At 48.0% G+C, this 27,360-nt stretch overlaps 2 protein-coding genes across 2 annotated transcripts in view; both read left to right on the plus strand.

The window, feature by feature from the left end:
• ADARB2 (adenosine deaminase RNA specific B2 (inactive)) overlaps window positions 1-27,360 on the plus strand; it is a 468,076-nt gene that overhangs the window by 170,225 nt on the left and 270,491 nt on the right. The window lies entirely within an intron of this gene.
• Window positions 11,805-27,277, plus strand: LOC144577111 (uncharacterized). Its single transcript, XM_078332903.1, has 4 exons — window positions 11,805-11,862; window positions 12,471-12,638; window positions 26,150-26,383; window positions 26,443-27,277. The coding sequence occupies exons 1-4, from the start codon at window positions 11,805-11,807 to the stop codon at window positions 27,135-27,137; spliced, it is 1,155 nt and encodes a 384-aa protein (XP_078189029.1). The 3' UTR covers window positions 27,138-27,277.

The raw sequence follows: 27,360 nt of genomic DNA on the forward strand, positions 1-27,360 counted from the left end.
TAGCAGCTCAGACTCCGGCCTCCCAGAGAGAAAACAGAAATTCCCTATAATTCCATCATTAAGATAAACTATCTGATCAAGCAAGTACATGTCCCAAATCCTCAGCACACAAAACACTGTGACCAGGCAAGGCTTTCCCAGGCCAACCAGGGGCCTCATCAACAGCCCTGCCCTGAGTCTTGGCTCCGGCCTCCAAAGGCCAGTCCCATATACACCTGTGCAGCCTCCCTCCCAGTTTTACCAGGTGCAGTGCTGTGGCCTGCACTGCTTCTGCACACACAGTGGTGACTGACACACCACGGTATCTTATCTTCAGGTCCTGTGTCTGCACAACCAAGGCCTCCCACCCAGGTCCCACTCTGGACAAATGGCTTCTGTCTGCTCCTTGTCTGCCTGCTGGGCTGTGTTTACCAGATCTGTTCTTAACATGCAGAGGTCACTGGGTGGTTCACCCTTTCCCCAGAACCAGCGAGTGTGTTCATACTTCACAGACCCTCCCTTCCTGGCAGCCCAGCCTCTGGACAGCCCTCATTGTGTTCCCGCCTTGCCCAGCATTAGCTGATGGATGCAGAGGGTTTATCTGGCTTTGCAGGGAGTCCTTTGTCAGGGCCTTCCATCAGAATGGCTATCAGGGGACCAGTAATGGGTTCTGCAGCCTTTTGACCTCCCAGCATCGTTTTCACCCTTGACCCAGCTGTGATCTCCTAAACATCATTAACATCCTCCAGCAGGGACCTCGCCTTTCTGCAAAGGTGTTAGCATCTGCCTTAATGGGCAAGGGATGCATGGTACAGGATGGCACTCTTGTCTCAGAAGGGACAGGACACAGGGAGAGTTGCTGCCCCTTCTCCAGTGACTTGGGGCAAGAGTGTTGTGGTTAGAGAGCCACAGCATCCCCAGGCTGTGTCCCCAGCTCCTCAGCTTTTCTCATCAAAGTCAGGAGCAGGACAGACAGGCAGACTTTTCACTGCAAGTTGCAGGTGGTCAACAGTAGTGACAGAAGTGCAGGAGAGCCTTCCCACCCAGTGGAGGCCGGTCTGTAAGTGCGGGAGTCTGTTACCGAAACACCAGGGGTTTGACCTACATCCTGCTGCTCTCTGCACAGAAAGCCAATCCCTGAGACAGCGAGTACTGCCGATGCAGAGGAAAGGGGAGCTCGGTCCCAAATCCGTTTCCCTGACTAACTAGAGTTTACGTAGCAGGGAAGAAGTGTAACCATGTATGGGAAATCGGGAACCAGGGAGGGTTAGAAGGAGCCATTGGTCAACAGGCGGCTGGTGGTCACAAAGGCAGTCAAGGCAGGTGAGGGTCTGGCGTCTTGTTATCCTGATGTGGTGATCTGGTGAGTTTCAGCTCCTTGGTGCTTTTGTGTAAAGGATTGAGGGTCATTTCCTGAGGAAGAAACTCAGATGAGACAAATGTAGCTTTCAAGCTTTAAGACCAGAATGGTCCATTTCTCTGTTCATCCCAAAAAGCCATCTATGGGACTGTTGGGTTCATTTCACATCTGTGCTCCCTGCGGCCTCCCTCATTCTGCCCCTTGCACCGGCCGCTCTGCTGGCTGTTCCAAACTCTAGAGTGTGCAGGGCACTGGCTACACACCCTGTTCGCCCTCGCTGGGGCCTGCGGCATCTGTGCTTCTGCCTCTGCTGACCTTGCAGTGTCCTTGCTGCTTTCCATGGTGTGCAGTGCAGTCAGCACAGGCCCCTCCGTCACCCCTGCCAAGGTCGCCATACCCACCACCAGGTAATAACCCTCGGTTGCTAAGACCACGGCATTCCCAGGGCCCCATGAGGACCCATCCTGGCTAACAGAGGCCATCATCCTTAAGGGAAGAGGAGGAAGTGGAGGAGACAGTCAGGGAAGACACAAAATGAGCACCATGTCGAGGTTACTGCCCACGGGAGCTCTCTGTAACTCTCTTCTGACTCTGCATATGAGGAAATCTATTCTGTTTCTCTTCTGCTTGCTCTTCTTTATCTCAGATCCCAAAGAATCTGCTGTTGACTGTTACAGACATCCCCCAAATGTCCAGAACACCCTGATTTTAATTACTTTAAACTATCTTTAAACATAAGAATGATAGAAAATGGAAGTGAAGTGCAAAATGTAGCTAGACTTCCAGAGCAGGACACTGGTGTGAATTGCACCCACTGTGTCTGGTTCTGAAAATATTCCCTAGTGGGATCAACACTCATCAGGAAGCATGGAGCCATGGCCACACCATGCTACACATCCTTCAAAATGAAGTGGCACCACATGACACGGATGCTTAGAATGCCATGGCCAACAGCCACGAGACAGTTGGAGAGACAAAGCTGGTATTTCAACTCCCGTCACTGGGTGCTCAGCAGAAGTCAGTTCACCAAGGCTCCCAAACTTCCCAGGGACCACCCACATGCCTGCCACAAGGGACATATACATATGTGTGTGCGTGAGTGTGTGTGCTTTGCAACTATAGATTTCACATATTATGTAGACTTTACCTAACATGTAGACTTTACATGTTATATAGACACTTTGCTTATTAGACCAGATATATTTAGTTTACTTGACATATGACATACTCTTTACCTATGACATACTCTGTACATATATACACCCCCATGTTATATAGACTTTACATGGTATGTACACCCGACATACATTTGTACTTTACATATTACATAAACTTTACTATGTGTACTTTACACACCACACATTTCACGCTGACTGTACACTTTGCACATGGCATAGGCTACACCCGCCTCCTAGACGTAAAAGCAGGGTCTGCACCTGCCCATCCATTCCCACTTCCCTGCGCTCCCTCCCCTGCCCAGGCCTCGGCATTATCCACCTGATACCACTTGCTTTGCCCGGCCCCTATAGAGCTTTCTCCAACCCTGCGGGCCCCGCCCTTTCCTGCCCTGACCACTCTGGCTGGTTCCTCTGGAACTCAGAAGGGCAGTCTCTCAGGTGAGCAGCCAATCCATGTCCCGTGTGAAGAGCCACAGGCCCCCAAGCCTGCTCCTGAGAAGCCTGCCCTGGGCCAACAAGTGGAGCTACCCATCAGAGCCCCCCGACACTCCACACCCCTAGGGGCTTCACGGTGCTGCCCACCAGGCAGTGACCAACGGGAGGGGCTGTGGCCACTCACCAGCCAGTGCCCCTGGAAACTCAGCAGCCTTAGTGCTACATGCCCCAGGCCAGGCTCCCCCCACTGCCCCCTCAGGCCCTGGCATTGCTTTCAATATTCAGGTAACAACAGCATGCGTTTTCATGACCGTCATCCTGAGCAAGACCAGAGAGTTCCCCGGACGGCCCTACTCCACGGTCGGGAAAACACACAGTGAGCCACCGTTGCCTGTGCCTTGCGTCGCTGTGGTCACCATGCTGTGTTTCTTTGTCACCTGCAAATCTCGCTTTCAGTAAGAGCTAACTGTGGGCCGTCACAAACACGTTCAGGTCCCATTTTGCAAGAGATAATTTCATAAAATACAGACAAAACTGACTTGACGAGATGGACTTGAGACTTCTGACCAGAGCTGCCTCACATGACGGGTGGGCTGTCAACTTTACGCGTCTTCACTCACTATTGCGCTAAGAAGCGAGCCCTGCGCTGCCCCCTCCCGGGGAGGACGCAGGAGCGCAGTCCTGGCTGCTCAGGAGAGCACAGTGCAAATGTTTTCACCACATCATTGTTCAGGTCTATTTTTTATTTCAGAAGCTCCCTTCATCTGTTGAAGAATGAAGTTGGTGACAATTTATCTTTCCTCTGATGTTAGTGTTTCTTTTCCAGTTGAAATCTCTTCATCAGCGAGGGTGTGTGGGAGACGTGAAGAGCTCGAGCTGGAATAAATGCAGCAACGGCCATAGAGCTGCTGTTGCTGTGATGTCTAAATTGTCCTTCAATTAAGCTGGAGAGGTTTGTGAGAGCTTTAATTGATCTCTTTTTTAGATACAATGAGCTATCAAAAAAATGGAATGCTAAATAACAGGCTTGTTGTCGGCGTCTGCTATTCGAGGGAGGAGGGAGCGATTTAAAGTGTGTTCCCAGCATATTGATTGCAAGAGGCCTTGACTGTGTCACAGACCCACCTGGAGGACGCCCTTCACAGGCAACTCTTTAAAGTTGGGAGGACCTGGCACAGCCCTCCAGAGAGGCCGGCAGAGGAGGGCAGGCAGGACGCCCAGCTCCTGCTTCTCACTCAGGGTTTCATTTCTGGCTCTCAACACTGTCCCCTGCAGCATGGAGACGCAGACAGCAGGGAGCTCGGGGACAGCACCCCACACCGTCCCAGGGTGAAACCCACTTGCTCCAGCAACCCAGGCAGGGAAGCTGCAGCGTCGCTGTAACAGGCCTGAAGGTGCCCAGTGGCGGAGCTGCAAGTGCAAAAATACACCTTGCATAAGAATCTGCTAATGCAGATGGACAGCTGTGATCACAGGGTCCGAACTGCGTCCGAGTCGGGTGTGGACAGCTGTGGTCGCAGGGTCCAAACCACGTCCAAGTGGGCTGTGGACAGCTGTGATCACAGGGTCCGAACTGCGTCCGAGTGGGGTGTGGACAGCTGTGATCGCAGGGTCCGAACCGCGTCCAAGTGGGGTGTGGACAGCTGTGGTCGCAGGGTCTGAACCACGTCCAAGTGGGCTTTGGACAGCTGTGATCACAGGGTCTGAACTGCGTCCGAGTGGGGTGTGGACGGCTGTGATCGCAGGGTCTGAGCTGTGTCCAAGTGGGCTGTGGATGGCTGTGGTCACTGGATCTGAACTGCATCCCAGTGGGGTGTGGACAGCTGTGATCGCAGAGTCCGAACCACGTCCAAGTGGGGTGTGGATGGCTGTGATCGCAGGGTCTGAAGCACGTCTGAGTGGGGTGTGGATGACTGTGATTGCAGGGTCTGAACCGCATCTGAGTGGGTTGTAGATGGCTGTGATCGCAGGGTCTGAGCTGCATCCCAGTGGGGTGTGAACGGCTGTGGTCACAGGATCTGAAGTGCATCTGAGTGGGCTGTGGACGGCTGTGGTCGCAGGGTCTGAAGCGCGTCCGAGTGGGGTGTGGACGGCTGTGATCGCAGGGTCTGAGCTGTGTCCAAGTGGGCTGTGGATGGCTGTGGTCACTGGATCTGAACTGCATCCCAGTGGGGTGTGGACAGCTGTGATCGCAGAGTCCGAACCACGTCCAAGTGGGATGTGGATGGCTGTGGTCACCGGATCTGAACTGCATCCCAGTGGGGTGTGGATGGCTGTGATCGCAGGGTCTGAACCACGTCTGAGTGGGCTGTAGATGGCTGTGATCGCAGGGTCTGAGCTGCATCCCAGTGGGGTGTGAATGGCTGTGGTCACAGGATCTGAAGTGCATCTGAGTGGGCTGTGGACGGCTGTGGTCGCAGGGTCTGAAGCGCGTCCGAGTGGGGTGTGGACGGCTGTGATCGCAGGTGTGAACCGCGTCCGAATGGGACGCTGCCTTCCAAGGGCAAGGTGAGGCTCAGGTGTCCTGTCTCATTCCCTGAGGCAGCCAGGCCAGGAGGCTGGGGGCTGTTGCCTGGCGTACCCTCGGTGGTACAGACTGAGTTTATTTTCATTCTCCTCCTGACCATGTTGGCCACTGAGAAACCCTCTTCATTTCCCAAGTTGGATGTGGACGTGCTCAGCTCGGGGCCCACAGGCTGCCCTTTAGGGACCAGAACACGTGTCAGCCAAGAACAAGGAACTGCAAATAAAATCCTGCTTTCTTCTGGTTTTGAAAGGCTGAAAATCAGGACCTTGACTGTTCGCAGATTTTAAAAACAAGTCAGAGCTGCCACTATTCAGATAAAATCCAATCTGTCGGTTACACCTCTCATTATTAGCTTGCCTTCTGGGTAAAATGGTTTCAGTTGGTTTTTGTTCACTTGTCAGCCGCCAAAAAAATTATCACTGCTTTCAAACCACTAAAGGAACAGAAATTCTGCAAACTGCTTTCTAAGCGCAGCTACTTCCGACCCAGTACCTCTCTGCAGAGTGTCAAAAATTCTATAATGTTATGTTGCATGCAAATCATATTTAATGGGGGCTGTTTCTATGATTTTGTTGTACATTATGTAATTTTATTGAAATGATTTCTTTTGTCACCAGTTTTTGTGTGGCTCATTTTGACACTTCCCACTTATCACGTAAAATATACGTTTGATCCGGCCCCTGTAAACAAAAGCGCAGTTGTCAAACAGGAGTGTGGCAGTTTAAATTCCCACAAGAAGCGAAGGCAGTAACTCTCTCTCCTGGGCAACGTCAGGGTTCCAGGCACCGCAGTGGGCCCTGGAACTTTCCAGCGCACCCTCTGCCTTGCCACTTGTGTTTCATTTCCTGTTTTAGAGACACGAGTCCACCCTAGCTAGCCTAGTCCTGCAGAGGTCACTTAGCCTTCAGCGCCCACAGGCCCGGTGTGCTCTTTCTGTAGTCTCAGGAGCGGCCACACAGCAGAGGCCGATGGGTCTGCTTCAGGGCAGACTATGGCATGGGGAAACAGCACCAGCTGCTGTGGGTGAGCACTCAGCACCCACAAGGCTTAGGCGGAGAAGGACCCTGTGCCCCTTCACGCTCACGAGGAAGTGGGTGGCATCCCTGTTGCACTGCTGGACAAAAGAAACTAAAAAATTAAAAGACAAAGAGTTCAGGAAATGTTAAGTGAGGTGCATAGTCCCAGAGCAGCTACATCCTGAGGTCGGCTTTGAACCCGGAGAGCTGCCCCTGGAGTTTCTGTTATACCCGCTCTGCCCTGGCCTCCCCCCGCTCCAGTCTCCTAGAGGAAACCCTGGCTTCAGGACGCAGAGACTCACATCCCAGGGCTGACGTTCATGCTGCCTGGAACAGGCAGGTCTCTGCCCTCTCTGGCCTGGGACCTCTCACCTGTTGTGAGAATGACACCTGCACCCTCTGAGATGCACAGCATGGCAGAGAGGCCTCGGCGAGGGTGGGTAGGGCACGTCGTGCAGTGTGAAATTCTGGGCACGCAGAGCCGCTCACTCTCCCTCCAGGCGCAGAGCCAAGCGTCCATTGTGTACTGCAGCAGCCAGGGGTGGGCAGCGTGGACAGCAGAGGCTTGTCCTGCCCCGATTTCTTCTGAGTTCCCGGCTGCGAATCCCACGGCCCCAATGTTGTGTGACATACTCCGGTGACACTAAAGGACCTGGAGCCCCCCAGCATGCCTGGCCTCAGTCTCCTATGCCCTCACCCAGCCCACATCTGCGGGCAGAGCACTCCCCATCCACCAATGACCCCCGTCCTCCAAGTGTCCTGTGGCCTCCACTCCTCTCACTCTTCCTGTAGGTCAGGGCCACGAGTGCATCCGGCATGTGCTCCGGGGCAGCGTGGTCCTCTGAGATAACTCACGCTGGGCTCTGCCACAGCTGCCTGCTCCTCTCTCCTCTACCAGACGTTCAGGGATGTCCTGTCTCATGACTGGGTCCCCTGCATCTAATGCAAATTGAGAAGAGGATGAAGGAGGGATTAGAGGAGACCCCTCGGGCTTGTGCCCTGGAAGGGGCTTCGCAGTCTGGCCAGTCCCAGATCAAGCCCGCTGTGGGACACCCATCAGTCGGCACAGACCTGCAGGCTCCCTCCTTCCCAGAGGCCTGTGACCCCCGTGGCCACAACCACAAACGCAGACTGCCAGGTTCCTTGGACGCACGCAAGAACATGGTGTTGGCCTTGAGAGGCAAGGGAAGTGAAGCGGGTGGGGGCTCAGGGCACTTGCAGCACATCCAGCCCCTACAGGAGCTCTGCTGGGTCTGGAGCCCATAACCACCTTGCTCTAGAAGGAGCTACTGTTTGCTCCTTCTTTGCAGTTCCAAACTTCTACTTAAAAAAAAAAAAAAAGCATTTTTTTTATTTTTTACTTTAAGTTCCAAGATACATGTGCAGAAGGTGCAGTTGTGTTACACAGGTATACATGTGCCATGAGGGTTTCCTGCCACCGCCAACCTGTCATCTAGGTTTTAAGCCCTGCATGCCTTAGGTATTTGTCCTAATGCTCTCCCTCCCCTAAACCCCTGCCGGAGACGGGCCTGTATGTGGTGTTCCCCTCCCTGTGTCCATGTGTTCTCATTGTTCAGCTCCCACTTATAAGTGAGGACATGCAATATTTGGTTTTCTGTTCCTGCATTAGTTTGCTGAGGATACATGATCTCATTCATGTCCCCACAAAGGACATGATCTCTTTCCTTTTCATGGCTGCATAGTATTCCATGGTACATATGTACCATGTTTTCTTTATCTAATCTATCATCGATGGGCATTTGGCTAGGTTCGATGTATTTGCTATTGTAAACAGTGCTGAAAGAAACACATATGTGCATGTGTCTTTATAGTAGAATGATTTATAATCCTTTGTGTATATACCCAGTAACAGGATTGCTGGGTCAAATGGTATTTCCGGTTCTAGGTCCTTGAGGAATCACCACACTGTCTTCCACAATGGTTGAACTAATTGACACTCCCACCAACAGTGTAAAAGTGTTCCTATTTCTCCACATCCTCTCCAGCATCTGTTGTTCCTTGACTTTTTAATAATTGCCATTCTGACCAGCATGAGATGGTATCTCACTGTGGTTTTGATTTTCATTTCTCTAATGACCAGTGATGATGAGCTTTTTTTAAATGTTTGTCGATTCATATCCTTTGTCCACTTTTTGATGAGGTTGTTTGTCTTTTTTCTTGTAAATCTGTTTAAGTTCTTTGTAGATTCTGGATATGAGCCCTTTGTCTGATGGGTAGACTGAAAAAGCTTTCTCCCGTTGTGTTGGTTGCTGGCTCACTCTAATGACTGTTTCCTTTGCTGTGCAGAAGTTTAGTTTAATTAGATCCCATTTGTCAGTTTAGGCTTTTGTTGTCATTGCTTTTGGTGTTTTAGTCCTGAAGCCTTTGCCCATCCTGCATCCTGAATGGTGTTGTCTAGGTCTTCTTCTAGGGCTTTTATGGTTTGAGGTCTTACATCGTAGTCTTAAATCCATCTTGAGTTAATTTTTGCATAAGGTGTAAGGAAGGGGTCCAGGTTCAGTTTCTGCATATGGCTAGACAGTTTTCCCAACAGCATTTATTAAATAGGGAACCATTTCTCCATCGAAAAAAGCAGTTTTTATCTTCTCATTTTGCTAGGGACCATTTTGCTTGTCTAGAGCCAGAGCTGTAGTGACAGCATTTAGACCATAAATCCATAAGCTAGATTCTAGAGTGGTGAGGAATCTGCAAGGAGGCAGCCACTGTCCGGGGCTGGATGCCACACATGGAGTGAGCAGTGGAGGTGCTGGTGCAGACCCTCCTTCCGGTCATCAGTGTTGGCGGAAGGTGCTGCCCTGGAGGCGCCTCAGGTGTTTGGGTGACATGGCACTGGGGTAAGTGTCTTGGCACACTCGGCTGCATCACAAAATACGGTCGATTTGGTGGTTTCAACATTAAATGTTTATTTCTCAGTTCTGATGGTTGGAAATTGAAGACCAAGGTACATCCATGAGAATTGCTGTGAGGGCCCTTCGGGCTTTAGAGGGCGCTTCCTGTGTCCCCACGTGGCAGAGAGCAAGCGGGGGCCTGGTCTCTTTCTCTTCTCATTGTGAGGGACCCCGGGCACTCTCCAACCACTGCCCATGTTTCTGGGGGCTGGTTGCTGGGCCAAGATCTCCGTGTTCTCTGTCTATCCTAAAAGGCCAGGATTCCAAGTCGTCTGTGAAACCGTGGAAGAGAGGTTTGACGCTTGCCCCTCTTTCAAATGAAAGGAAAAGAATGGGGCAGGAGATGGCTGCACTCCCAGACAGGCCCAGACCACACCCCAGCCTGTACCTCAGCAGAACAACTCTCAACTTCTATGAACTTTCGGGGACAGAGTTGAGGCAAGGAGGCACAGGGCCTGCACATCTCATCCAGCGGCCGCCGAGAAGTCCCAGTTCGACAGGAGGCCACAGGTAAGCAGAGGTGCCAGGCACCCGGGACGGTGTGAGTTATGTCAGCAGAGGCCCCCCAAGGGAACCCCGAGCCTCAGCAGCAGATGAAGCATGCGTCACTGTCAGCTTCCACCCAGGATAAATGGATGGCCCCGAATCTCGCCATCAGCGACATTGCCGTCTAGGGAAAAATGGGAGTTGAGTTTGATGTTATAAATCACCATAATTTGTTACAATTTCCAAAGACAAATATGACAGCATGGAATTACTTTGCAGCGCCGAGGCTGTCATTTGCAGAAGGCATAAAGTGCCCAAGCAAATCTAAGAACGAGATACATTTAATCTGAGGAAGCAGAGCTCAGTATCTCCTCGGAATATTGTGTTTACCAAGAACTTAGCTGCGCCGGCATGGAGGTTTGGCCGAATGCTCATTTCATTTCTCTGTGAATCACACTGACTCTGGCCTGAAGATTTTGTGAGCAGCTGCGATGGATTCTCCAGGACTTCTCATACTTGATCAATGGGAGGAAAGAAGAGCTGAGGTCTGCGTCAACAGAATCCCAGCACGCGCGACCATGGGAACCCCCCTCGCCACCATGGATGAGAGCAGGAGCCAGAGGGTGTCGCCTGTTAGCAAAATCCTGTTTGGGCCCCCCGGGCTGGGGAGACGTGACCTGCGGGGTGATACCTGGTGCTGGCTCTGTCAGTCTTTCCAGATGTGGATACCTCTTCAGCCACTTCCCTCTCAGTGATGGGGCTGACACTTGGGCAGGGAGCCTGGACACGGGCATTGGTAGCAGCATCCGGAAATGAGGCCACGTGGTAAAATGGGGAATGCCATCAGCTCTGCCAACTAACACGGAGCTCATCTGCTGAGGAGGTAGCTTCAGGAGCATCTGGGAAGGAAGCAGCAGGAGGAGGAAGCAAAAACGTGTACTGCTCAGCCAGGAATGGACATTGGAACGCAAACGTGGAAATGCAGAAAGCCTCTGGGTTGTTCTGGCCTTTAGATTTCAGGGCAGGAGGCCACACATGGTGGCTCACGCCTGTGATCCCAGCACTTTGGGAGGCCGAGGCGGGCAGATCACCTGAGGTCAGGAGTTCGAGACCATCCTGGTCAACATGGTGAAACTAAAAATACAAAAATTAGCCAGGCATGCGACGGACACCTGTAATCCCAGATGCTCAGGAATCTGAGGCAGGAGAATCACTTGAACCTGGGAGGCGGAGGTTGCAGTGAGCCGAGATCATGCCACTGCACTCCAGCTTGGGCAACAGAGCAAAATTCCATCTCAAAAAAAAAAAAAAGAGATTTCAGTGCAGGGAAATTGTCTTCTAATCCTTCTTAACCCTAGTGTCTGTCCCCTTAGAAACTAAATCAGTCTCTTTCCTTCTCTCTCTCCCATCAAAGTCATCAAAACTCAGTCTCTTCTTCCTGTGTATCCATCAGATAATTAAAATCCTGTAGTCATGGTTTTGGTAATCAGAAAGTTATTTACAAAAATACTCATAAACGATTGTGTTAAAAATCTCTTCTCAGAATGCGTGTGTGGCAGACACAGATTGGCCTTCCTTGGAGCCACGAGGGTCCCATATCCTGACGGAGGCAGAGGACAGATGCTTCTCTTAGGCACAGGACTTGCTGGGCATTTCACACACTGATGTTACTCAGGGAGGAAATGTTATGTGCATGAGGTCTTTCCTAAACTCCTTTTAAATCTCTAACTGTAGTGTCCTTTAGGACGTAGTTTTGGAAATACCATGCTCAGACATCATTACTCATCTTGGTATTGCTGAGGGCAGCGTCTCTTGTGGCAAAGGCAAGAACCCACTGCTCACCTGTGGGAGGCACCCCGGAGTCAGGAACTGGCGTGACCTTGAGGCCCTGAACAGCCCCACAGTGGTTGCAGCATGGCCCTGCATTCCCAGCGGCACTCACAGGAGGCGATGCTGGAGGTACAGCTCGCAGGTTGGTGATTGAAAGGTGATATTTACACTAGAGACAGTAATTGACTGGCTCATTGCTCTCCAGGACCAAGCAGGAACATCTAATGAGAGTTTGGTTGAGGAGGGTGGAGGCCGCCCCTGCCCTGCCCTTCCCCTGGGGTGACACACAGGATGCGGTTTCTCCATTCATTTCAGAGCAGGCTCATTACAGACCCCACTGGGTGCCCACAGGTGAGGCAGGGCTCCTGGGGCAGCCTCAGGGGTGGAGAAGTAAATCTCATTATCAAGATTTAAGTTCCTGGAGAATCCCCCATTCTCTGGCCTGGGCGCACCTGCACGTTCAGGCTCCTGCCTGTGCCCCCAACTGCCTAGAGTGAAGGTGCTATTGACCAACTGAGAGAAGAGGCCTGGCTCCATTAGCAGTGGTCACTTCCCCTGAAGAAACATTTCATTCTTGATCATGGCTGGCACTGAGATGAGAAGAGGCCGGTGATGACCTCTTGGCATCTCAGTGGCCCTGCATGCAGTGGACAGCTGCCATACCACGTGCTGGGGGCAGCACGCAACACCTGAGCCCTGGGGGCCACTTCCCAATTCCACAGGGGATTGCACCTTCCCCTGGTCAACCAGGGGGTGAATTTCCCAGCTACAGGCACACAGCAGATGGACAGGAGGACGGACCACTGAGAGTCCGCAAACAGGAGCCCATACCAAAGGCCCATCAACAGCCGACAATCATCAAGGTCCGAACAGGAAATCATGGCAGAGAGTTGGTTCCCATGCTTTCGGAAGATGAGGGTGAAGAGCTGTTTTTGATACTAGTTTTGTTGGTTTCTTAAAAGAAAGAAAATTGGTATAGGAATTAGAGATAGACATTTTGACTTGGAGGGAGAAAGCAACATCAAGAAAGCATCACAGGACTGTCTGTCTTCAGGGAATGGTGCCTGCCGATACAGAAAAACGCCTGCAGACTGCGCGCAGTGGGGGCCCCATAATTAACTCTTTGGGGACAGTGCCCAGGGATATTTTGCTCTGATTCAGATCACAGGCATGAAAGCATTTGATGTAAGTTTCTAGCCTACAATACTAGATGGTATTTTTTTTGAAAACAACACACAGAAAATTCACTGAATGCTGGAGGAAACCGCAGTGGGGTTGGGAATTGGACAGGGGGCATGACCACATGTGTTCTGTGAGGGAGAAAGCTGGGATTCTAGACCACTACTTTTTTGAGACTTTTTTTTTTTGAGTCACGTGAGATTCTGTACCATGGGTTACCTCTATAAAACGGAAGTAAACATGTGCTCTTCACACCATTATAATCACCAGTACTTTGGCATGTCCGTAAGTCCTTCCCAAGAGCCTCACATACAGCAGGGACTCCATAAGTGACTGCTCATAGATTCATCTGCACTGCCTATCGAATCAGTCACATAAATATGAAATGCCACCAGGCGTTCCAAGCATCGATTCCAGTGCAGCTTGAAAGGAACAAGAAATGGAGGAACAGTATTTGATATGTCGCTTTAAAACTCTGGGCGGAGGTGAACACGGGTGCTCATGGGAGGTACAGAGTAGCTGTAGCACACAGTAGCTTCAGTGCAGTAAACGCAGGTGTGTTGGCAAAGATGCAGTCACTGGCGAGAACATATCCCACAGCCACGGGCAGGAGCTTGGCGAGAGGCTGTGCCTGCATTCAGGTTATTCACAGCCAGGTCCGAGAGTAGAGTCCATAAAGTGTGGGGCTGTTATCAATGGTAGCAGGGTTATAGTCTCTCACTGCACAGATATATCAGCCTGGCATTTTTCTGTGACTGCAGGAATTTTATAAGGTATAGTTCAACGGCATTCTTGCTTAGTGAATAATTTTAATTTGTGCATCCAGAATGATAGATTTGTGAATGTTAGTGAGAGCAAAGACCCATCCCTCATCCTCTTCTGACCACGCAGCTGGCCCACTCTCCTCCCCGTCATCCATCCGATGTTCTTGCCAATACCCCTTCAATATCTCCTGCTGCGTTCTCCTGCTCCTCTGATGGGATGTGTGAAAAAACTGAGGGAAATTATTCTAATAAACTATCTTACCCCATCTTAGCAAACCAAATAGCATCACACAATATTATATTTTTAACTTTCTAAAGATCCTGTTATGTATATCAAATCTTTTCACAATGGAAATAGCATCCTTCTTGCCAGATGTGTTAAGCGCATTGACTTTAATTTGGGTTTTGTGGATTATTGTGTTTGTTTGATTTAAAATGAAAATCAAGAAGGAAGACGTTTTTCAATACCGTCAGGCAGCTTGCTAAGTTGCCACTATAAGCAAACCCCGTAAAATCATCAAAACACAATCCTAGACACTAGGAAAGAAAACTGCCTCAAAACCACTGATCTACGAAGGAATGCGAATGTCTTTCTAAGGGAATTTAGACACGTATTTAAAATACTAGCAGAGTCATATCATAAGTGAGGTTGCCGTAAGCACAAGAAGTAGGTCTCCATGAAGAATTGGAAGTGAGATTCTGTGATGAGCACTGTATTTTTTCTTCTTTTTTTGAGGCAAAATCTCGCTCTGTCACAAGGCTGGAGTGCAGTGGTGTGATCTCAGCTCACTGCAACCTCGTCCTCCCAGGTTCAAGCAATTCTCCTGCCTCAGCCTCCTGAGTAGCTGGGGCTACAGACACTCACCACCATGCCCAGCTAATTTTTGTATTTATAGTAGAGACGAGGTTTCATCATGTTGGCCAGGGTGGTCTTGAACTCCTGACCTCATGATCTGCCCACCTCAGCCTCCCAAAGTGCTAGGGTTACAGAGGTGAGCCACTGTGCCCAGCCCAGCACTGTATTTTTGAACTGAGGAAAGTGGGGAGTGATGTTGCTGTAGGAATTTTTTCCCTTTGTCACTCCTCAGGCTCCTGACCAGTTTCTGGGTGAAAAAGGAGGACGGTGCCTCTCTCTTCTGTGGTCATTTGGTTAATATCATCCCCAAATGTGGAAGCTTCCAAAAAGCTGGAGTAGGTTTTCTTTGGAATTCAGAGCTGTGCACAAATAAGTTATTTTCTATATTTCACGTAATTATAAACAAATGCAAATGAAGATGCAGGGGATGTGTCTGTGCCAGGACTCACCTGCAGGAACTGCAGGCTGATGATGTGAACAGCGGGGTGGTTGCCTGTGCCCGCTCATGACCCTCCACGCACCACGTGCAGGAGGAGGCGGGAACAGCTGCTTCGTGTCACCCAGCTCAGTCCGTGTGTGCTGCTAGAAAGGAACTCCCAAGGCTGGGAGATTTATGAAGGAGAAGGGTTTGCTCAGCCATGGCTCTGCAGGCTGTACAGGAAGCATGGCGCCAGCATCTGCACCTGGTGAGGCCTCAGGAAGCTTCAGTCATGGCTGAGGGGAAGCTGCCTGTGCAGAGATCATGTGGGAGAGGCAGTGGGAAGGGCCAGGCTCTTCCTAACAATCAGCTGTCACTGTAAGGCACAGAGCAAGAACTCACTCATGACCAGAAGGACGGTACCAAGAAACTCATGATGGGTCCCCCCCCATGACCCCAACATCTCTCACCAGGCCCCACCTCCAACACTGGGGATCACATTTCAACATGAGATTTGGAGGGGAGAAGCCTCAAACCATAGCACTGTCTGTGCCATTACTTAGGAGACAGTGGACAGCTCCTGGTCTCCTCTGCCAGGCAAGGGATGGAGTTCCAGCCATGCTCATTAACGCCGGCCCCACCTGCCCCACCTGCCCCAGGCCAGCTCTCCAACTTCCCATCTGTGTCCTTTCCGGATCCCAGGAACAGCTGCACAGGTGCGAGACTGCCCTGCTGCCTTAGAACAAGGTTTTCCCCTAAAAAGCTGTCTCTACCCAGGACCTTCCCTGGCTCTGGCTTCCTGAGCAGTAGCCCCTCAACATGCATACATACGGGTGTGCACACACACAAGCATGTGCACGAATACACGCACATGAACATGCACATGCACACACACCCATACACGCACACACACAGACACACATGCACATACACGCACATAAACATGCACACATGTGCACACATGCTCATACACACATGCACACACCCATACATGCTCATACACATACACACAAGAGCATACATGCAAGCACACACCCATACATGCTCACACACAGATGCACATGAGCATACAAACATGCACATACACATAAACACACACGTGAGCATACCACACACCCATACATGCTGATACACACACATGCATATACGTGCATGTAAACACATGCACATGAGCATACACACATACACATGCACATACACACACATAAACACACAAGAGCATAAAAACATGCACACACCCATACATGCTCATACATACATATACATAAACACACACATGCATATGTACCCACGTGCACATAAACACAAGAGCATACATGTATGCATACACCCATACATGCTCACACACATGCACACACAAGAGCATACACACACATGCTCACCCATACATGTGCACACACACACATGCACACTCACACACGCCCGCTGCCTCAGCTAGCTCTGTGCAAATGGCAGGCATCTTCTCAGATGCACATACAACCCCTCTGAGGTAGCTGGACACACATGCATCCCACAGAGCTGATGGGAAAATGTGGACCACCAGGTTCAGGCTGCTGACGTACTTTGAACTGAAAGACCCCTGAGATGGTCTCAGAACTGCACAGCTGAGGGGAAGAGAGACCACGAGAAACAGAGACGTGAATGTCTCAGTAAAGAACAAACTGGAGAAGAACGTTGAGTAAAAAGGATTGTTGTTAAGTGAAATAAATATTTTCAGATTTTAGATTCCAGCTCCTCTCCCCCAGATGAAATTATGAGATTTCTGAAGATAATAATTGTATCAGCATTTGATCATTTTACACAGCAGTTTTGATTATGTTTATTTCCAGTTTTCCAGGAAAGACACCTGCTTGTAACCTCACATACATGTGTTAAAAGGAGAAGCAGAAATGCCCCTTTCCCAAAATAGACACAAAGGAGAGAAATTATTTAAGTCAGCTTTCTGACTTTTTTTTTATAGCTATTAGTACAAAAGTGTTTTCTGAGGTGGTTTCCTGGTGTGAAACTCAGGATTTATAGAATCTCTTTTTGTTTGTGAAGTTATTATTATTTTATTACTAAAGCCCTTAACTAAAGCAAGGAGGCTTACTTAAATTGGCAGCTCGCTGTGAAAATGGAAAGGTAAAGACATAGCAGTATGTATTTGTGGATACAAATTATCTTTAAATCTGGAGGCTCAGACATAGATTTGGCTATCCTGACTATTTTCTGTATATTGCATTCCAGCTAGACTGCAAGTTCTAGGCTGGAAAAATTATTTTAAAGATAGAATTACAGGCCTTAGTGTCGCCGCTCGCTGTGATCGCCAGCAGTTCCTGGAGCCCCGCGGCATATGTACGCCACACACATGGGCACATGCATGTGGACTCTGACCCGGCCCACCACCTCCCCCTGGGAAGCCACCAGGCTACACTGTTCTCGTAATCACAGGTGGAGATGAGGAGAGCGTCTGCCTATAGCAAACACTCAGAAATAGATTCCCATGAAAAACAAACAAAAATGCAATAGAAGGAAGAAGTGGGAGATATTAAATTTTTCATTAGGGCCGTTGCTGTGAAGCTTTTGGACTTTGGGATCAGGATAAGTGCTTCTTACTGAATGACCCATTATCCAGTCTGGTTGGAGAAACTTGTGATGCCAATGGTTCTGAAAATTGCCCCGAAGACCACAAAAATGGATGCATGCTGGTGGACAAAAGCGATATGAAGGAAGTCTAATTATTTTCTTTTATATCTTTCCTACTGAATATTGGACATGTTAGGCGTGAATGGCGATTGAATTAGTGGGACCCATATTTGGTGATTACATATGCATCCAAATATCTGCTAGGCTTGAGTGCTTAATAGTCATAAATCCCTGACCCTGTTTTTGCTTGATGGCACCAAATAATTCATTGTATTATAAGAAGCTGGTACATCTCAGACTCGGCTACAGAATTTTTTTGTACCTAAGAGACCATGATTTATCTACCTACCACCTATTCTCTCTATCTGTCTAATCCATCTATCTGTCTATCTGTCTGTCTGTCGTCTATCTTCATGTCCCCAGGACACTGTCTGGAACATAGTGTGGAATAAATAAATGAAATGCTTAATTAAAAAATGAATAGGTGAATGAGCGGAGTGGGTGGGTGGGTGGGTGGATGGATGGATGTCGAGTAGACGAATCATGTTGATTAGAAAAAGAAACGAACTATTCAATGCTGCTTATAAGATGCAGGCCATTTATATAGAACAGAGCATTTATAAAATAGGAGATAAAAGGATGACAGATTCGAAAATGAAATATTCAAGATTCGTGCTGATACGATGAAAGCAGGATATATAGCATCTGACTAGATTTTAAAGAGAATGAAACCTCAAGGTAAAACATTTTGATTTTATTTCAGTGATACTCAAAATCGTTGCTTGTTTCTGATTGCAAGGTTGGAATAAAGTTATTTTAATGATAAGTGGAGAATCTGAAATGTTGGAACAGGCTCATGGTCAAAATGCAGAACCTCATGATAGAGATGAATGAGACTGAGGTGCTGTTCCTGATGGAGCCTCCCGCAGGTTCTTAAAACAAATCTAACCTGAGCAGGTGGAACAGGCCGTTAAGCCTAGGGACGGTGTTTCTGGTTTCCCTAGCTCAGGGCTGCATGATGTGCGTGTAACTTGACCCCTTAACCGTGCCACCTCTAACTTCCTGATCTGTAGCACAGTGGGGTGAAGACTATGTCCTCTTTGTGCTTACGCGAAACCGTGGTTCTCATATTATGATAAAATATTCCTTTCAATGCCTACGTTACATATCTAAGCAGATAACCATTGCTTATCATTGCTAATTAATTTGTCATCAGATTAAACAGAAATTCCTAGATATTTGCCATACTTATTTCTCTGTGAAGAAACATAAAACCTAAAACTAAGGAATAGCTGTTGCCAATTCTGGATTTGTGGTGCGAGTTATGGATTTGCTGGTAGAAACGTTAGTGGTGCTCTTCTAACAAGAGGATGTCACCAAGCAGCTGACTCTCGTCTGTCTGGCTGGCGTGAGGAGATAACCATTTGAAACACACCTGAAAGAGCTTAAGGGCTTTAGAAGCAATAACATGGTGATCCTTATGCTTGTGAGAGAGCAGAGTCACTACTGCCATGCAGACCAGAGCAGCAAGGACGAGGCATCTGCTTAGGAGCTTTGGTGAGTTTGGAGCCAGCACAAAGGGTCCTGGCCGAGCTGCAGGCATGCCGTCCTCCGAGGACCTCGGAAGTGTTCCGAGGAGTAGAACTGAAACAGTCTTTAGAGACTCCTGAAAATAGGGCTATGATACACTGGTTTAATAACTAATGTATCAGAGGGCAGAGGAAGAAAAATGATTGCTGAGAAAAGGGACATATGTAGGGTCAGCACGTGTATATCAGAGTCCCTAGCACATGCTGGACCACACACTAAGTGACAGAAGGAGCGGACAAGAATGCAGAAGTGGAGATGTCCCCATCACAGAGAGGAGGAGGCGCCTGGCCTGGACACTCCTGAGAGCCCAGGTTTACCCCCTGTCTAGCTGGAGGCACTGGTTTCTGGTTTACAGGGAAGGCCTTCAGCCACCCTTGATTCTACTGCTCTCTGACTCCTAGGCATCAGACACCCCACAGCGAATTTTCCTGCCATCTGCCTCCCCTCTTAGAGGCAGTGTCCTATGACTTTCTCTCTTAGATTCTTGTAGTTTCTGAGGATAGAGATCAGTTGTCTCTGATCCCTGTCTGTCTGGTTGTACAAAGACAACCTCTGTTACTAGCAGCTACTTCAAATGTGAGGCTCTCTGAGAACTGAGAGGTACCTGTGTGTCTTACCAAGCAACTCTGACAATATCACAAAGGCAGCAGCTCAACACTGAAATGATGATGATAATTATTATTCAATGAATGTTTATCTCACGCCAGACAATTGTGTGGTTGTCAAATTCCTTTCATTTTTCTCAACAATCTCATGGGTTAGACATTTTTAACTAAGTGTCAATGAAAAGAGTCAAACTCTAACATCTTTTGAAGAGATTTATTCTGAGCCGAACATGGGTGACCATGGCCCCTGGCACAGCCCTCAGGAGATCCTGAGAATGTGTTTCCAAGGTGGTTGGAGCACAGCTTGGTTTTATATACGTTAGGAGTAAAATGCTCGGTGCCGCGAAGTGAAAATAGCACTCAGGCAAAAGTTTTCATAGCAAGGCAATTTACATCTATAGAAGGGTGCATCTTGCAGATGGAGCAATGGTGAGAGCACATTGGACAAGGGAGGGGAAGGGGATTTTATCCTTAATGCAGCTAGTCCCTACTGTTCCCCTATTGTCTGGGGTTGGACCACACAGTCTAAGCTAATTCCGACTGGCTATTTTGAAGAGCAGGGATATGAGCCAGAGTGGTGGGGTGAGCAGTTTCCGTGGGAAAGACGGTTACAGAGCAGGTGACTGACGATGACTAAGGACTCTAAGTATGTGCGTATAAAGGCTAGAAGGGGTTGTTTACTGACACTCAGGGCAAGAGGGCATAAAGAACGAGGAAGTTAAACTTTAAAATGGAGAACAAAGAACAGGGAAGCTGAACATACTGACATATTGCTTCTTTGAAAAGGAACTCAAAACTCATTATACTTAACAATTTTCCCCTCTTGAATTTTAAAGGAAGTTAACAGGCTAAGCTTTGAAGAGGAATTTACTGTATCCTACATATATTTTAGGGAGGTGTGAGACTTCAATCAAATACATTTAAAAAGTACATTGGTTCAGTCCAGAAAAGTGGGAGAACTTGAAGCAGGGAAGGGCCTGGGGGTAGGGGAAGAGGGTGGTGATGGGGATGGGGTGCACTTCCAGCTTCTAGATAGATTCAAATATTTTCTGGTTGATAATTGGTAGAGTTTATCCAAAGTCCTGGAATCAATAGAAAGGAATGTCTGGGTTGTGATAAGATGTTGCGGAGACCAAAGTTTTATCATGCAGTTGAAGCCTCCAGGTAACAGGCTTCAGAGAGAATAGGTCATAAATGTTTCTTATCAGACATAAGGTCTGTGTTGATGTTAATGCAGAGAGGTATCATGAGGCATGTCCAACCCCCACTTCCCATCGTGGCCTGAAACAGTCTCTCAGGTTATTTCAAAAGAGTGCTGGCTGGGGAGGAAGTCCATTCAGAAGCTTGAGGGGGCCTGAGAATGTTATTTTTGGTTTATATAGGGAATATGTTTATAAAAGACTGAGATTTACAGAGAGGTCTTAAATATCCAGGACTGTGCAGGTGCTTAGGAGCTGAGTCAGAATTCACACCTGAGTCCGTTGGACTTCAAAGACTTGCTTTTAGCCACTACATTCCATTGTCACCCGGGACACCTGGGACCCAACTCCTGTATGGTGGGGGGAATAGTGCCATGCCATCATAAAAAGAACTTGAGGCAGCTTCTAAACACACAGTTTCTATGATTATTGTGGGGTTTATACGCCACCTCACCCAACCCCCCCGTACTTGCTGAGCACATGGGAATGTTAATTCCGAGTCCCTGAGGGGCAGTCTTGGGGTCTATTCCAAGGGGCGGTCCTGAACTCAAAGAATAAAACCTCAGGATGATGGGCGGCTAGACCTAGACTAACCCATTTGACGTTTCCAAAATGTATTCTGTCAAATTAAACATTTTGGTGTAAATCAAGGTCTTATTCTCAGAAATGGAAATAGTCAAGTAACTGTCTGAAAAGCTTGCATCTTAATGCTATCTGTGTATGTAGTAAATATTCAAAAATCATTTGATATCAACACTGTGTAGAAAATGGTATCCTTCTCTGAGAAACCTCAGTGTCCCCACTCAGAAATTGAGTGAAGTAATTTTTCCATAATTTTCTTCTCATAGGGAGTGATATATATTAGCCAAAAATGCATGCAGAATGACATTAACTCAGTTTTTCAGTCTAGCCATTTGGGCCAAACAGCAGACACACTAAGCAATGTGGTTCTTACCACTTTGTATTAAAATGTCAAAAAGTAGGTGCAAGTTTAGTGATTAGCAAATGCTCCCTACATTAATTAATCAGCCTGAATGACGATGTAATTATCACCAGATGTCAGATGGGAAAGTCTGACCCATTGTTCTTTCTTCCCTAAGTTTAGCTTTTCATTTGTGTGTTTTAAGAAATATAAGTATGGCGATGGTGAAAGTCTAGAGAGTTCAGACAGATATTAAAAATGAAAGTGAAAAGTCACTCCATCACTCATAACCCCACCAGCCAGATATAAGTGCTTTTACAATTTTGGTTTGTGTCCTTTCAGATATATTTTTATACACATACATATATGTGTATATTTCTTCATTTATTTATAAACTAAATATGTATGAGGTTTTATTACAAAAACAGGGCCATGTGATGCATGAAGTTCAGTCAGAAACTGGATTTTTAACCTAACAATATGTTATATGAAAGTCTCTAAGCAAATGTGCTACCAGGTTAAAACTGCATTTGCGCCTGTGTGTGGATACACTTAATTTAGTTTTTGTTGCATATTTATTCTATGTAAACATTTTGGTTTATGAAAATCACTAGCACAGATGCCAATGCGAGCTTTCTCCAAGTGCTCTGTGGAGCCTCTTCTGAAGTGGAATTCCTGGGTAAAGACAGCCAGGGATTCATTCTAGAGGAAAGGATTCGTCCAGGGTGTGTGAGCTTCTGAAAAAACATTTCCAGTTGGCAGAAGGCAGCCTACATGGCAACTATTTGGATACTCTATGGTTACTGTTTCAAGGTATCAGAGTGAGGTAAGAGTTACAAAATCCCTGCAGGGTAAAAAATCCTCAGGCCAGTGGTTTTGCTAACTGTGCTGCGGCCAGTCACAAATCCTGAGTGGCACGACTTTTTCCTGTTCTGATAATATGCACATCACAGCAACAGAGAAGTCAAACGGACCCAAAGGCAGGGCCCTGAGCTGACAGAGTGCACCACACCTCCATTCCACATCACCTGGACCGCAGCAGGGACCCGGGGGTGATGGTTCTCTGCTGGCCCAGCTGTGGGGTCCTCCAGGGAGCTCCTCAGACACAAAAGTAGGACCCTACGATGCCTGCATATGACACCACCTGCAGATGTCACCCAGAATGCATGCATATGGCAATACCACATGCAGACACTACACGGAATGCATGCATATGACCACACCATGTTCAGACATTACACAGAATACATGCATATGACCACTCCATGTTCAGATGTTACACAGAATACATGCATATGACCACACCATGTACAGATGTTACATGGAATACATGCATATGACCACACCACGTGCAGATGTTACACAGAATACATATGACCACACCATGTTCAGATGTTACACAAATGCATGCATATGACCATACCATGTGTGGATGTTACGTGGAAGGCTCCATCCGGCACCCCTCAGGGAGGTCCAGGGGTGTTTTTTGTCTCCAGGAGCTAGGATGTGCAGAGCTTCATCTTCACAGGCTATGTGTCCACAGATGAAGCAGGCGAACAGATACAGATGTGAAGTGAAATTGGGAGCACTCACCTGGAAACTCTAGAAATCATCACTTGTGTGGGAATTGAGCAGGTGATTCAGGGGGGTCTGGAGTAAGAACGTGGCTGAGCAGACCAACTTTGTGAGCTCACCTTGTCTGACTTCCCTGCTTCTACTTAGAGGGCTGAGGCCAAAGCTTGTGCGGCCAACACACCACCTTCTGATCTGATCGGGGAGTTTCGTATCCACCACTCTGACTGTACAAAAAAAAAACAGTGCCTGTTTTGTTTCATCTGTCTTTCTATTCTTGAGTTATTCTTACCTTCCCTCTAAAAAAGCCTATTTCAGAGTGACTTGGGATGAATAGGGATGTGAATTTTAACCCCTTTCATTCACTCAAGAAATATTTAGTGAGCACCTGCTATGCACAGATTTTCTAATGGAAAGCCTCCCTCCCTGTCCTGTGCTTCCGGCCTGAGCTACGGAGAAAGGGTGGCATGGCAACCCCCTTCCTCAGCGAGCGACTGTCCTGGTGATTCACGTGAGGAAGCAGAGACCAGTAAAATTAAGTAACTTCCTGGCTAGCCGATCATACACCTGAAAACAAACTCCTGGGGGTGCTGTGTTCAGGATTCTTCATGAAAATGGGCTCTCACAGTCGCTGGGTCCGCCCCACCTTTGGAAGCTCACCCAGAAAGCTGCATGTACAACTATCCTGACAAAATGCTCGTTATTGAGACAAGACATATGGCGTTAGCAAATTTACCTGGTGGACGTTGGTGGGGGCAGACCAGGAAAATAAGAAAAGGAAAGAAGAAATTTAAGAACTTAAATTCCAATATAGGAAAGAAAGCCAGTTTCCCCATCCTTTCCCAGCCCTATCAAGAGCTGATTCACTAAACCTCCAAGTGGAATTCTAGGCTTACTGCCTACTAGAGCTTTTTTCCTGATAACACCGGTTTCTATAATTGCTTTTCCCCAGAGATTACAGCATTCCAGGATGTCTCTACCTTGCTTGGCTTTTAGTGAAAATATAAAGAAGGACAAGAAAAATGTGTTTTGGGGTATTAATTGGCCTAAATGATCTGAAGGAGAAAAAAATGAATTATAATCGCTTCCTGTCCAATTCACCATCTAAGCACAAATGGTAGTGCCCTTTTCCAATAAAGGAAGGCACAACGCAAGAGTTACTTCCAGGGGCCGCATCTGACTGACATTATCTCTCACACACTCGGTGCAGCTGCCTCAAATTTTGAGTTTGAAATTTTCTAATGGAAATCCTCCCTCCAGTGAGCAGGCGGCCTGGCGCCAGGACCGCTGGAATCAAATGTTCCTCCGGCACCAAGTCCTTAGATGAAAACCGGGAAAGGACTAGCCGGTGTGGGGGAAAGCCAGCTCTTTTCTGCTACTTCAGATGAAGAATGACTCCTAAAACCCAGTTGTGGAGGCTGAGTCAGACACTCACGTCTAGAATGTTCTAAGACTCGCGTCTTAGAACTCTAAGCTCCCCAGCAAACTTCCCACGCACTATCCTTGCCTGAGACCTTTAAAATATAAACGCTTCAAGTGAGGCCATTTGCAGCCTTTCTGTGCCACTTTACAGATGCTTCTCATGCTTTACCTCATTTTCCCCCGTGCCTGCTGCATCAGTCAGACGTGTGCACAAGGCCTCGGCGGGGAGCTGCATTTTGGGTGACATTCGCGCACCCAGCTCCAGGAAAATGTTTCCTTTCTAGTCCTTATTCAGGCATGAAACGGGATGGCATTGCCATAGGAATCACTCCAACCTTCATTTTCCCAAGCACAGAGCAGCCCGCATGGTAACAAGCAGACAGACGTTCAGTATATAGTGCGTATGTCCAGAATGCATGCTTGTCACAAGCAGGCTGTAAGCTCTGAATCTGGCTCCACCTCGGGAAAGCAGGAGGGAAAAGGGGGCAGGCAGTCTCTGTTGCACCTGTGTTCATTAAACAGTCCTGTCAGTCAGAGCTCTCCCACTGGCCTCCATCATCCCCGCAGAGGAGAGAATAATTTTTTTATTATTTACTGATATTGTATATATCTACGGTGTACAACACGATGTTTTGATATACATACAAATAGTGAAATGAACACTACCATCAAACAAATCGACATACCCGTCACCTTCCACAGTTGCGGTTCTGCGTGTCTGTGGCAGGAGCGCTGGAATCAACTCTCTTGGCAGCTTTTCAGTCTGCAGCCTCATCAGCTGTAGTCTTCTGTCTTCACGCTCGCTCTCCCTGAGTGCAAATGTGTCAGGTGAACTTTAAAGTAAGCAGCTTGGCAGAGGCCGTTCTCTTTACCGAGTCCTTGTTGATTCCTGCTGTGTGAAAGGCTGGTGGCAGACCCAGGTGAGCCCAGCACAGACTCCAGATGTGTCCCTGGCCTGACGAGATCAGCACACAGTCCCGCTGGAACACGTAAGAGCCCCTGCTCCACCTCCCTGTGGGACAAACAGGTATTCCAGTGTCCACGCACCCTGCTTATGGCAAACCTCTGACCCCTGAGAGGGTGTTGTCTGGCAATAAGAGCAGAACATGGAGGGCAAATAATCTGCTTCAGAATCACATGCTCTTGAATTTACATCCTAGCTCTTCTCCATGTCATGCGACCTGGATTTATTTGGAAATAGCTTCCACTCTTTGGACCTCAGGCTTCTCATCTATGAAATAGATATGATGATACTGACCTCATTTTGTTGCTTTGAGGATTAAATGGCCAACATGAAACACCCATCTTGGTATCCAGTGCAGATGGCACTGAAGTCTTGGTATACAGTGTAGAAAGAATCCACGTCTTGGTATCCAGTGTAGACAGCATCGACATCTTGGTATCCAGTGTAGACAGTATCCACATCTTGGTATCCAGTGTAGACAGCATCAGTGTCTTGGTATCCAATGTAGACAGTATCCACATCTTGGTATCCAGTGTAGACAGCATCAGTGTCTCAGTATCCAGTGTGGAAGTGTGGACAGCATCGATGTCTTGGTATCCAGTGTAGACAGTGCCTTGGTATCCAGAGTAGACAGTATCCACATCTTGGTATCCAGTGTAGATAGAATCGATGTCTTGGTATCCAGTGTAGACAGTATCCACATCTTGGTATCCAGTCTAGACAGCATCAGTGTCTTGGTATCCAGTGTAGACAGTATCCACATCTTGGAATCCAGTGTAGACAGCATCAGTGTCCTGGTATCCAGTGTAGACAGTATCCACATCTTGGTATCCAGTGTAAACACTTTCAACATCTTGGTATCCAGTGTAGACAGTGCCTTGGTATCCAGTGTAGACAGTATCTACATCTTGGTATCCAGCGTAGACAGTATCCACATCTTGGTATCCAGCGTAGACAGTATCCACATCTTGGCATCCAGTGTGGACAGCATCAGTGTCTTGGTATGCAGTATAGACAGCATCCATGTTGTGGTATCCAGTGTAGTGGCATCAGTGGCTCATGTGTGTGCTCAGCCAATTCTTCCCGGGCTGATTCTTCATGCCTTTCATGCCTGGCTCACAGACGTAGCATCCGATGTTGACGTCCATACCCCACCATGCTGTGAGAATCCCTACCTCATTGACTTTGCTTTTCTGCTCTCCATGCAGCTTCTCACCCCTTGGCGAATCATACACATGTGTCTCCTCCACCTGGAACAGGAGTTACCTGGAGAAATAGTCCCCTGTTCTGGTTATTGTTGAATTCCAGGCACTGGTATTTAACATTAACCATGGGTGGGTGCTGAATAAACATGTGTTGCTGTAATAAAAAGGCATTCTGATACATAACCCATCCCTTGAACTCAGAGCTTCACCCTAGCTTTTACCGATATTATAAGTGTATCCAGCCAATATACCCACCCACCCCAGCAGCACACAAACAAATGGATTGAAACAAGTAATAGAACAAGAACTAGGTGCAGTG

Source organism: Callithrix jacchus, chromosome 7, assembly GCF_049354715.1.
Source record: "Callithrix jacchus isolate 240 chromosome 7, calJac240_pri, whole genome shotgun sequence".
NCBI lineage: Eukaryota > Metazoa > Chordata > Mammalia > Primates > Cebidae > Callithrix > Callithrix jacchus.

Bases quoted from the DNA above. Each gene is read 5' to 3' on its own strand.
- LOC144577111 (XM_078332903.1), top strand. From the start codon at position 11,805: ATGGCCCTGCATTCCCAGCGGCACTCACAGGAGGCGATGCTGGAGGTA. The intron at 11,863-12,470 runs GTTGGTGATTGA...CTGGTCAACCAG, and splicing joins GCTGGAGGTACAGCTCGCAG to GGGGTGAATTTCCCAGCTAC. The intron at 26,384-26,442 runs GTGTCTCAGTAT...TATCCAGTGTAG, and splicing joins ATCCAGTGTAGACAGCATCA to ACAGTGCCTTGGTATCCAGA.